Below are 12,567 nucleotides of genomic sequence, written 5' to 3' on the forward strand. Positions count from 1 at the left end.
CTAGGGAAAGAGCATTCCTGGTAGACAGAACAGCAGGTGCAAAGGCCCCGAGATGGGAGCGTGAGTGTTCCCGGAACAGCAAAAGAAGCCAGTGTGACTGAAGTAGAGTGAATGATGGGAAGGGAGGCAGAATGTGGTCTTTCAATCTGTCTTGTGTATCTGCGGAATCATTTACACCAGACACTTCTTGGGAAGTGCTTCTAACCAGCATCTACTCTAAAGAACATGGATTGCAAATAATTTTTAAAGCAGTAGAACCGTTCCTTCAAATGAAACTTGAAATGGAAGTTCAAAATAGGAAAAAGAAAAGCAGGGGAGGGGCTGTCAAATCCCATTCATCCCTACACCCCACAGTGGTTCAAGGCAATGCCATGGAGGAAGATTTGTTTCCCACACAGCTCAGGTGCCAATCACCACTCTGATGTTCTGCCCAGAGCCAGGATATTTTATAGCACACTGCTCCAGAAGTAATCTTGTCTGTACCTAAAGGAGACTTTCAGTAGATACTTACCTCCAACAAAGGAACGAAATTAGAGCCTCTGCAGTTACAACCACATGGTGATATGTGGGTCTGATATGTTCCTAGAAATTAGTTCTCTATTCTGGAACTTCTTTTTTCTTAAAAACATTTTTTAAAACTTTTTTTCTTGAAAAGGTGAAATAGGTCAAAGAATTAAAAAAATGCACTAAGAAAGTCCATCTCTTAGGGATAACTGCATTACCGTGTATTTGCAATGGAATTCCGCATGCTCGAGTAAATAAAAAGGAACTACTGATAATAGGCAACAGGATGGAGGAAAATTACAAATATTATGTTGAGCAGACACATGAATGTATACCATATGACCCATGTATATGACACTCAAACAGGCAAAACTAATCTTTGGTGACAGAAGTTGGAACAGACGTTACCTGTGGGGAGGGGAGTTACTCGGTGGGAGGATGCAAATTTCTGTATCTTAATCTGTATGGCGGATACAAAGGTGCAGTAGATATCTATACAAAATCATGGAGCTGAAAAATGATTTGTGCATTTTATTCCACGGACATAATTCAGTCCATCTCCTTTCCACTATCTGTTGCTCCCAGCTACCCAGTTCTCCTACCCAGAGGCCACTCCTCCAGGGATTTCTTAATGCCCCTTTTCTTTCAGTACCTTCATACCAGGGGTGGAGTCCTGGGAGGAAGCCAGGCAGACACCAGAGGCAAACGCTGTGGGCACTGGGCCGTGGCTTGTGTGCATGCCCCTTGGCTTTTTCTGGCCCCTTTGGCCCTCTGCCTTCCTCCTCTTCCTCCTTTTCTCCCTCCCTTCCTTAGAAGGCAAGGGGGGAAGCCAGGGAGTCCCGAGAGGTTGCTGACCCTTGCTAAATAATGCCGTCCCTCCTGGCTCTCCAGGGTGTGCCTGCCTGCAAAGGACAGCATGTGCTGATCAAGTTTATCGTTGACACATTCATTCCCTCCCTCTTTTATTCTCTCCCTTCTGTTCCCTGGAAAGATCCTAGGACTTCCTGCTCCTTGGGCATTCAGTCTCAGTGAGCTTCCCCTGTCTCGTGCCTTGGTATGTTTCCCTTCCATGGGGCAGTCCTGATAACCCACTGTGTTTGCATATAAACATATCTCAGTAGAGGCTGCAGGCCTGTCTTATCTTCCCTCCACACCGCTATCCCCACCTCCCAACTTCTAGCATCCTTCTTTGACCAATTCCCTACCCCCACCCAGAGCTTCCGCCCAGCCAAGCCTTTTATCTTATCATCTAGGGTCCTGACTCCCTGAGGGCAAGGGGCCTGAGTCACGTTCAAGTCAATTTGGCAAGCATTCTTGAAGCTGGGCAGAAAGTAAAGGGTACTACCTGTTCCTCGCCTTCAAGAATCTTCTAAAGTGGGGGAAATGGTACTCAACCCAGACCCAGTTATAATAGTTCTTAACCCAATACTTTGTATTGGTCCTTCCTCAGTGCCAGGCACTGACCTGCGTGCTTTTCGTGTATGACATCTCTGAATTTTCCAAACAACCCTAGGAGGAGGGTTGTTAGCCTCATCTTGCAGATGAAGGAGCTGAGGCATAAGGTTAGTCTGCTGGCATGTGGCCGCCTGGATTTGAACAGCAACTTCCCTAGGGAAACGCCCTATTTAGGCTCTGGCGGGGGGGGGGGCGGAGGGGGTGGTGGGTCTCAAGCGGTAGTTGGTGTCCCGAGTGTCGGGCTTTGGGGTACCTTTAGTTGTGCCACACCCTTTCATCACAGTTCTCTCCTGCATCAGGGGCCTGGGAGGGGGCTTAGGACTGGAGTGTCGGCAGGAGGCCGGGACTTTAGGAGAGGTAGATACAAAGCTCCGCGTGGCAGAGGAGCAGAAGAGAGCGGGGAACCCGGGCCAAAAGAAAGAGGCCCTGCCGGCTCCCGGGATACTACAAGCCTCGAGGCGTTGCAAGCGGCGCGGCAGTTGCAAGCCCCAGTGGCGCGCGCAAACTGTGCGGAACTACTTCCCCGGGGGCAGCTTCGGGGTCCGGATCCCCGCGACAGCCCCTAAAGGCGGGCGCGCGGGATCCGGAGCCCACTGCCGCTTCCCGGGCGCGGCCACGTGCGGCCCGCCGGGATCGCACGCTCCGCCGCGCCGGGCCGCCGGGCCACCGGCAAGCACGCGCGCCCCCAGCGCGCACACACTCCCGGGCACGCACACCGACGGCCCGGCCCACGTCCGCCACGCCCCGCCCTCCCCCGCGCCCCGCCCCCGCCCTCGCGGCGCCGGCCGCAGTCCTCCCATTGGCCACACGGCGCGTGACGCGCGGCGCCCGGCCCCGCCCCTCGTCAGTCACTCGGCGGAGGCGGCGCTGGCGGGGACTAGTCTCGTCCGGAGACTGGCAGCGGCGGCGGCGGCGGCGGCCGGAGCTCGAGCCCCAGCGGCTGAGGGCGGGCGGGCGCGGGGGAGGGAGGGGGGCCGGTCCGCGACGACTCCCCGGACGGCGTTTCTCCTCCGAGCGGCGCCGGTTTCAGCTTTGGGGGGGGCGGGGGTACAGCCCATCCATGACCATGGGCGACAAGAAGAGCCCGACCAGGTACCTGCTCGGAGCTGAGGGGGCGGAAGGGGAGGGAGGGCTGGGGGCGGGCGGGGGCCGGCGACGACTAGGCCCCGGAGCCACCCGGGGCGGGGGGAGGCGCTGCTAAGATGGAGATCCGGGGGCGGGGGGAGGCGGCGGCGGCGGGCGGTGGCGGCGGCGGCGGGAGGCGGTGTCGCTCCCGCTCGGGGCCGGCGGCCGTGCGCGCCGCAGCCATGGCGGCTCCTCCTCAGCCGCCCTCCGCCGCCGCCGCCGCCGCCGCCACTCCTCCCAGACAAAGGGAGATTTAACCAGGTGGGGAGGGAGGGAGGGCGCGAGCATGGGAGGGGAGAGGGAAGGAGCCGGCCCACTCCCCGCCGCCGGCCTCGGGCTGCCCCTGCGCGCCCCCTCCAGATCCGGCCCGCGGCTCCCCTGCTGGCCCCCCCAGCCCCACGCTCAAGTCCACAAGTCCGCCCGCTTCCTGCGCCCGCCGCGGCCCTTCCCGGGGCGCCGCCGCCGTCGCCGCCTGCTGTGCGAGGCAGCACGGCCCGGGCCCGGAGGTTGCAGGGTGCCGGTGGGGGCGCCCCGTGCCCTCCCCGGTCCGTTTCGGGCCCCGAAAAGGGTGGGTGGGTGGTCGCCCGAGCGAAGTTTCCAGTACTGGATTCCTGCGAAATTGCGACGGCTCACCAGCGCCTGTGTTTTGCTGTTTCTCCCCCTTTTTCCTGCTCCCTGCCTCTTCCCTCCCCTTTCCCCCACTCCTCACTCCTCCGAAGGCCAAAAAGACAAGCGAAACCTGCCGCAGACGAAGGCTTTTGGGATTGTAGCGTCTGCACCTTCAGAAACAGCGCTGAAGCCTTTAAATGCAGCATCTGCGATGTGAGGAAAGGCACCTCCACCAGGTACTTGAAGATCTGTGTTAGCTTTTGTTGAAGGACTTTTTTTTTTTTAAGGTGGGGGAGAGGGTGGAGAGCTGTACTTTTCTGCCCTCTTTCCAACTTGTTGATTATGGCTTTTTTGCATTTGGGGGGTGGGCGATGTGTGATTTTGGTTGTGTGTATTTCGTGTTGGTTGCAAAGCGTCGTATTCACTGAATGATTTATGGGAGGGAATTTTTCCAGATTTTCGTCTTATTTCAAACAGGCTGGATTTATTTGACACTTGTATCCATTGGCTTATTGGTATTGGCTCAAAAAGAGAGGAAGCGGTGCTTTTGGTATGGGTTGTAGGACTTTAGACCTTTTATTTATTTATTTATTGCCTTGTGTAGAATGTTTTTAATTTGCCTGCCCTGAATTATTTTTTTCTTCTCTGAGCGATTTAGTGGTGGATTATGCTGGTTGTTGTGCTTTTCCTGTCTTGAGCTGTCTGTTATTTTCTTGCACTTGAAAATAAATGTTGGGGTTTGATAAAGAAAGTGCATTTTTTGGAAAGCTGAGCTGTCAGTTTGTGTTTTTTTCTGATTAGCTTATGCAGAGTGGTGGTGGAGGGCGATTTTGCAAAATGGTGAAATGAATAGACTGTATTGAAGTTTTTTTGTGTTTAAAGCTTTATTATAATGAAAAGAATGTTGAAAGAATTCATTTTTGTGAAGGTAGTAAATCACATCTGGTACCAAAACGAGTTGAACTCCACATTTAATGTTTAGATATATTTGGATAGAATGTCAAAGCTGATTTTGTAGTCTTCTGGTCATCTTTTAAATTGAATCTGGAATTTGTGTCAGTGATGTTAGAGTTTGAAGTTAAGCTCTTCTTCATGTCATTTCATGGGAAGGCATTGGGGTATATATGTATGTGAAAGCTAGGGAGGAGTGAGTTTCTAGTGGATCCTTGAAGACTTAAGTTGATAGCCAGAAGTCTCATTTCATGTTATTGGTGGTGGTCCAATATGATTGTATAGTAGTACTCCATAGTTCTAACTGGAGTTACTTGATTAAATGTGTCCTGTTAGGTTTCATTGCTTTATTTATGCGCGGGATTACCTAGGATATTGGGTAACCTAGAGAATATAATTCTGGGATGAATTGGTCCAATTACTTGTGGAGCAGTTCTGCGACGTCCACTAACTCTTTAAATAGAGTGCTTTAAATAAAAGTACTCAAGAACTAAAACTATTTCTTGAGAAGTTTTTACAGCAAATTCATGTCAATTTTTGTATTACCATAGAACAGATTTAGTTAAGATAAAAAGCACTTATTGGGAGCTTAATAGATTTGTTCTCTGAAACAGGGAATTCCATCAAATGGCATGAAAGTTGAGAAATGTATTTGTTATTTAAAGCAATAGTGATTGTATTTTATTTATGAGTAATGTTTTTTTACGTGTAGAATCCCTCAGAGGCCAAACCTCTTTATTGTGGTTTTGCTTTGAGTGTTACCGTAGATGATGTTCAAGTAAATGACTAGGAAACTCCTAAGAACTTAAGAACTTTACTGGTGAAGACCAAAACCAAATTCAAGTTTACATCTGATGTATTGCTGGGAATAATTATCTTCTAATGAAATGCATTTCAGTTTCTGTGTGTATTTAAAAAAAAAAAATGACTTATCAACTTTTTGGAAGCATGTGGGAGGTTTTGATTTTAAAAGCAATAGAAATGTTCAAAAAGTTTTTTCAGAGTTGCAGATGATGGCAGTGAAATTCAGTTTTTTAACAAATAAATTACTAAAGAAATATTTTAGAGTCTCTTCAGGAACAGGTTACTTACCTCTTATCTTTAAGGGTTTTCATGTAATTTTTTGAGGTCTCTGGTTGAGTAGGATTTGAACACCGATTTCCAAGATCCGAGGACTTAAACTCTTACAAAGTCGTGATACCCTTACATAGCCTGTTTGTTTCATCTTGGTTATTGTCACTGTTTTGATGTTTGAGATCTATTCTGGAAGTCATTAATTGGAAAGCAACCATTTTGACTTTCTTAGGCTATGCATGGGTTTCATATGGAAAGGTGAATTTCACAAGTCTTCATCGGGTGTTATCAGGTGTAGAAACTGTTGGTTAATTTCTCTACCATACTAGCTACTGCTGTGTGATTTTCCTGGGTCTTTTTCTTGTAATGTTTTTGGTACTTGAATGATATAATATTTTCTGCCTTGCATAGTTTTAATCAGATCTGGTATTAATGACAATAGAAAACTTGTTGGGTTTTAGATGCTAAGTAATAGGCAAAAGTTTGTGATTTTAGAATAACTTTTAATAATAATAAAAGGGCTTTGTTAACGTATTGACTGGTATAGAAATTGGGTTTTATTGCTCTGAGCTGGTGTTTAGTATTCGTATTATAACAACAGCCTAGCTGGTGGCCTAGCCAGTGGTCATTTTGGAGTTCGTTCATCATTTTTGTCATTGTTGCCATCATCTACCAAGTCATCCAGGGAAGTCAGGTTTTAATTAGTAGTAGGTCCAGTAGGACACAGAACTGTATTCACCCTTTGAGGATAGAATTGGTGTTACTTAATTTGGTGAGGAGAATAACAACTGTTAACCAAAGAATATTTATTAAATTCCTAGGACGAGAAAGATACTGGTCAAGACATTGGCGAGGGGTGGGGGAGTTGGTTAGACCTGTACAACAAGGATGATCAGAATCCAAGTTATAAAGGCTCTAAGAGCAGTATAAATAAAGTGCTATAAGGGAGATTGGAGCAGTCTTGCTTGGGGAATCAATTAGGATGCCTCCTCCGCCTCCCCGTTTCTTCTGAAAAGGGAATTGATTTCTACAAAATCACCTGCCAACTTTTCATTGTTATTGCCATGTGTACTTGATATGTTGAATTCTGCAGGTGGATTCATGAAAGTGATTCATAAGGTCTTTTTTCTTACTGGAGCACCATAGAGCAGAATGAAAGGGGGTCAGATGCTCCTAAGGAACATGTTAAGGGAAGAAGGAGGAAATACTTAATAGGCTGCTTGGGGTTCAGGGGGTAGTTGGGATCTATATTGACTGTGTCACTTATATGGAGGGTCTCTCTGGGTCTTAGATACACTCCTTTTTCTAGCTAACTGTAGCATCCCATTCTCTACCCCTTGCTATTTTATAGTTTTACTGAGGTATGATTTATATACTATAGAATTAACTAATTTTAAGTGAAAGATTTATTGAATTTTAGTTGTTTTAAAGACTTGTGGAGCCATCACCACAAACCAGTTTCAGAAGATTTCCATCACATCATATGGTTTTCTCCTGTCTGTTCTGTGATACAACTTAAGAGCATGGAGGGGTCACCTGCAGTGGGGAAGGTTGCATTCTCACCTTGCTGGGAGAACTCTACCTTAAGACTTTCAACATAGGAAATAAAGGAGTGTGTATATAAGGTGGCTCTGGGTGGGGAGGAAACACTATCCCTTTCCTAGGTGATAAATAGGAGATAAAGTAGGATTTCCCAGCCTAGTTTGCCAGTCTCATGAAAGATGATACTATCAGCTTTTAGAAGGAAAAACCCCTGCAAATTAACAAATTTACTTAACCTTTATTAAGTTGAAGTTCTAGAGTGTTGAGCAGAGTAACTTCCTAGACTCAGTGGTAAATATACTTTGCCTGTCTTGCTGCTTCTCTGAATCCAGTGTCTTTGTTGGAAATAAAGATGGTCAAGGCACTGCTGCAGCTCTAGCCAATTAGTGGTGCTGTGATCATAGTTCTGCATTTTGATCTTCAGCTATTGCTTAAATGACACTCACTTGAAAATTGGTAAATTCTTGCTTTGGGTAATTACCATAGAACTTTTTAGTCTTCAGTGCCAGATTTTATCTTGATGTTGGGTTTAAATCATGTTTATTCGAATACCATCCCTCTGAAAAGTGTACTGTTTTTAGAGCTTTTGCAGACAGTAGAAGTGAGGAATTTATTTAGATATGTAATAAGATTGTGTCACTTAAAAAGAAGTTGGTACTCAGGATATTGAATTAGAAGTTGATACTCGGTTCTGTTTGTGAAACGTTTCCCTTGTTCCAGAGCTCCCTCATTTTTTGAAGTTGTAAATTTGGACATTTTCTCTCAGTAAATTCAGATAGTCTAACAACTCAATATCCCTTGAATAGTCATGAAGTACTTTAGAAATTTGAGGGGGAAAACATACATAATTAGCGATATATGAAAGTTCTGATCTTGCTTCAAAAATGCATTGACCTGAGGTAATTTTCAGATAGGAAAACTCAGAGAAAGCAGGGGTGGGGTGTACCTAACCTGGAGCAGAGCCAGGCCTCTTCCCTATGGTTTCAGATCATCCACCACAGTGGTTTTGCTCCTTAGGTCACGTGGGTTTTACTGTAGTGTTTGTTTTTCATAAAATTTCTCCATAAAGTACATGGAAAAATTACCTGTCTTCTGAACCATCAAACCTTACCGAACCTTCTGGCCTCAAAGCTGGTAGAGTTTTAAAGACCACTCTTACCCAGAAACAGTGATAATTTATTTTGTTTTTGCTATTACATTGGACTTACTGATTTATTGGTAGTGACTTGATCTTATGTATACTTGGTGACCTTAAAGTAAATTACCTGGGTGGTTGTGGTTATTTGACACATTTTTATTGAGCACACAGCCAAATGGGCTCTGGGTATACAGTGGTGGAAAGACAGACAAGTTCCTTGTTCTCGTGGAGTTTGAAATACTATGGAGAAGAAGAGAAAATAAGCAATTAAACAGAAAAATAAAATAATTTTGGCCAGTGGCAAGTGTTTTGAGAAATGAGAGCAGAATATAGAACTATAGAGTGATGAGAACTGGGGGAGTGATGAGAACGGCTTTGTAGACAGTGTTGAGGTACACGTTTGCCTTTATAGGCAGCACACATGCTTCCTTCTTCTGGAGCAGGGGGGTAGTCACTTCTGTAGGTTATTTCTGTAGCCTCTGCCATTTAGCCCATTGGGTTGGGGACAATTTAGAGTTGGAACCTTTGGGTATAGGCTACTCAACTTTTCCTTAGTTGCATGCCATACCCTGAGACCAGGCCAGCTAACTTGTCAGTATATCCTGTTAGTTACTGGGATGGGAGGTTTGAATGGATTATTCATGTGGCATGCTTTTATCCTGTGTTTCTGTCAATGCTGAAGAAATTCCAAGATTAATAAAAACTATTTTGGTAAACTGCAGCTACTCGAGGAAGTTGTCAGCATTAACTCATTCATTAGAACTTAGGTAATAGTGGATCTCTAAATGTCTCCTTTGCAGTTTGAACTAAAACATTCTGCAGTCTCTCTGCCTCTCATTTTCTCTTTGGCTCCCCCATCAGGAATGTTCCCTCTCTCTTTTTTTAGGTAAAGAGTTTTTTTGTTTTGTTTTAAGGTTTATTTATTTATCATTTTAAAGATTTTTATTTATTTGAGAGTGCGCTTATGCACAGGGTTGGCAGAGCAGAGGGAGAGAGAGAATCTCAAGTAGACTCTGCACTAAGCAGGGAGCCAGTCTTGGGGCTCAGTCCCAGAACCCTGAGATCATGACCTGAGCCAAAGTCAAGCGTTGGATGCCTAACCCACTGAGCCACCCAGGCACCCCTTTAAGTAAACTTCTTGAACCGTAGTGTACCTACAGAGAAGTGCACAAATCATAATTAAAAGGCTTGAGGGGGGGCGCCTGGGTGGCACAGCGGTTAAGCGCCTGCCTTCGGCTCAGGGCATGGTCCCGGTGTTATGGGATCGAGCCCCACATCAGGCTCCTCCACTATGAGTCTGCTTCTTCCTCTCCCACTCCCCCTGCTTGTGTTCCCTCTCTCGCTGGCTGTCTCTATCTCTGTCAAATAAATAAATAAAATCTTTAAAAAAAAAAAAAAAAAAGGCTTGAGGAACCTTCACAAGGTGAACACAATGTGTAACTTGCACCCAGATTAAGAAACAGAACATCACCAGGACCCCAGAGACCATTGTACACTCTTGACGGTCACTTCAGCCACTGTCCTATCTTCTAACGCTGGGGAGGAGTTCTACATGTTTCTGAACTTGGTATAAGTGGAGTCATGCAGTTATATGCACTCCTGGGTCCGGCTTCTTGAGATTCATCCATGTTAGTGTGTGCGCTTCTTGTTTCTTTAACCAGTGCTGCTGTTTTATCCTAAGTATCCTAGAGCTCAACTCTGCATGTAGACCCTTACACATTCTGAGATAGGATTTCTCCTTGATATCTTTTTATGACCTACATACTTGAACACAGCTGTCTTCTTTCAGCTGTAGTGTAAATTCACACCTCGTTAGGTGTAAGGATAAAACCTGGTGTGGGGAACTTTGTACGGTACCTACGTGGGGTAAACTTTTGTCTCTCATCAGTTGTAGTGTTTATCATTTATATTTCAAGTCATTGGTTAAGTAAACAGAAAATTCCCACTTTCAGGGAACCTAACAAATGTTTGAAAAGGTAAGACAATAAAAAGATCTTCAGTGGTGTGAAGAACCCAGTGATGGTAGGCATGGAATGAATGAGTACATGGTAGAGATAGTTGGTCTGTGTGAGTATATTGGGGAAGGCCTCACTGAATCTGGGATTTGAGTGAGGCCTTTATGATTCTTAGATGTAGAGTTTGTTGTACAGGCTAATACAAGTTAGTGGTTTGCTTCCTCCTACATCCTTTTCAGCTCTTGCCTCACTTCAGATGTCATCCACCCCTTTCCACGTCTCCCCGCAGGCTGGTAATTCCCATTTACTATATTAGTAACCATCCATCACCACCCTTATGCATGCATGCTCATGACCGTCCCATCCAACTCTTGGGGGCCTCTCCACTTGGTCCACTTAAACCCTAGTTCTCATTGCCTTTAAGATAAAGTCCAAATGCTGAGCATCACAAGGGGCTTTGATTAGTCCTTTCATGTTTCTTTAGGATTTCTGGAAGCCGACTGCCGCCGCACCCCATCTGCCCTCCACGTACAGCATGTTTGTGTGTTTCCTGCCAAACTGCTTGTTTCCCAAGCACCGACCATGATATCTCATTTCCATACCTACACACCTTCTCTTTCTCTGGATTTTCTCTGACATGCTTCCCTTCCGTGTCCTGCCTCACTCTTTTTTGTCCTTCTAGAAGTCTCAGGAAGCCTTTTCATCGCCTTCCAATCAGGTGTATCTCATCCTAACACTGGAATTGTATTTTTTGATTGCCTCATCCTCCAAATCGTGTATAACACTTGAACAGAATTTTTATTTGGTCATCTGTTATGTTTTACCTTTTTTGAGGGCAGAATCTCTCTCTCTCTCTCTCTTTTTTTTAAGCTAATTAATTTTAATTTGAGGGAGGGCAGGGGTGGGGATAGAGGGAGAGACAGAATCTTAAGCAGTCTCCATGCACAGCCTCAGAGCCCTATGTGGGGCTCCATCTGATGACCCTGAGATCATGACCTGAGTGGAAACCAAGATTCTGATGCTTAACTGTCTTGAGCCACCCAGGTGCTCCCTGAGGGCAGGACCTTCCTTTTCACAGCTTTATTTTCCTTAAACATCTAGTACAGTGCCTGGCACTTGACAGGGGTTCAATAAATGTATATAGAATAGATGAAGATTAGGAGTTTTGATTGGAATTCCCTTTAAAACTGTTCCAGTTTAAAAATTTTATCTAATAAATATGCCTTCATATTAGGGCTTGAATCGGATGTGTGTAATGTTACTGGTTTAGGGGAAAGTTGTCTTTATGAAGTGTGTCCTTTAAAGTAGTATTCCTGTTTTTCTGGTTTTGTTTTTCTAAACGCGTGCTGGAAATTAAACACAGAGCTTGAGCCTTGGACGCTGTAGGCAGTGCATTTAAAGTACTTCCTGGAGTGGTTTGGAGCTTCAGAGCATTAGCACATTTACCTAAATAATAACATGATGGTTCCTAATCCTTTTTGCTTGCCCATTTTTATTTAAGCAGCCAAAAGTCATAAAAATCTGATAATAAAGTGGAGGATCAGTCATGTGCAAAATCAATTTTAAGGAACTAGATGGGTGTGCATGTAAGCTGGCATCTAAAGGCAGTTTAAAAATGGGTGCAAAACGTGCTGGGTGGTGTTGGAGATGTTATGCTATCCGTCGTATATGCTCTCTTGTGTTAATATATCTGTAAGTTGGAAGTTGTACCTTGTACATGGAGTATATGCTGTTGAGTAATTTGGATTCTGTTAAATTGAAGTTTTGACTCATTCACTTCATTTATTTAGCTTTAATTTCAATTCCATGCAGTGATTGACAGACTGTTGTGTCAAAGAATTCTCAGTAAAGACAATACAAGTAAACTACAGTGTTAGAAATCATGAATAGTTGAAATCACAAGCTAAATAGGTGAAATTTTAATATTTCAATAGGATTAGATACTACTGCTCTCCTTCCCTATCTCTGTCAATTTAGAAAAACTATTTAAATGATCCTTTTGTTGAGAAAAGAAACTGGTGAGGGGGATATTTAAAAAAAACAAAAAATCTTACTTAAAATTTTATAATTTAAGATAAGCATTAGCAATACATTTAAAGATGAAGTAGCCTTTGGAGGGACAAGAAATTAAAGGTGATGTCGGATGCCAATTTTATCAGCGTGTATTGGATCTTAAAACCTATTGAATACATGGTGGTTAGTCATGGAGAAAAC

At 44.8% G+C, this 12,567-nt stretch overlaps 1 protein-coding gene across 1 annotated transcript in view; it reads left to right on the forward strand.

Annotated features, from left to right (window-relative positions):
- The first annotated feature begins 2,837 nt into the window (after nt 1–2,837).
- The window catches only part of LOC103674294 (RING1 and YY1 binding protein), a 79,080-nt gene continuing 69,350 nt past the window's right edge, over nt 2,838–12,567 (forward strand). The window contains exons 1-2 of the mRNA XM_040628553.1: nt 2,838–3,051; nt 3,804–3,929. Coding sequence (XP_040484487.1) covers nt 3,020–3,051; nt 3,804–3,929 — 158 coding nt within the window. The 5' untranslated portion in view covers nt 2,838–3,019. The remainder of the gene's footprint in view (nt 3,052–3,803; nt 3,930–12,567) is intronic.

Source organism: Ursus maritimus, unplaced genomic scaffold, assembly GCF_017311325.1.
Source record: "Ursus maritimus isolate PB19 unplaced genomic scaffold, ASM1731132v1 scaffold_14, whole genome shotgun sequence".
NCBI lineage: Eukaryota > Metazoa > Chordata > Mammalia > Carnivora > Ursidae > Ursus > Ursus maritimus.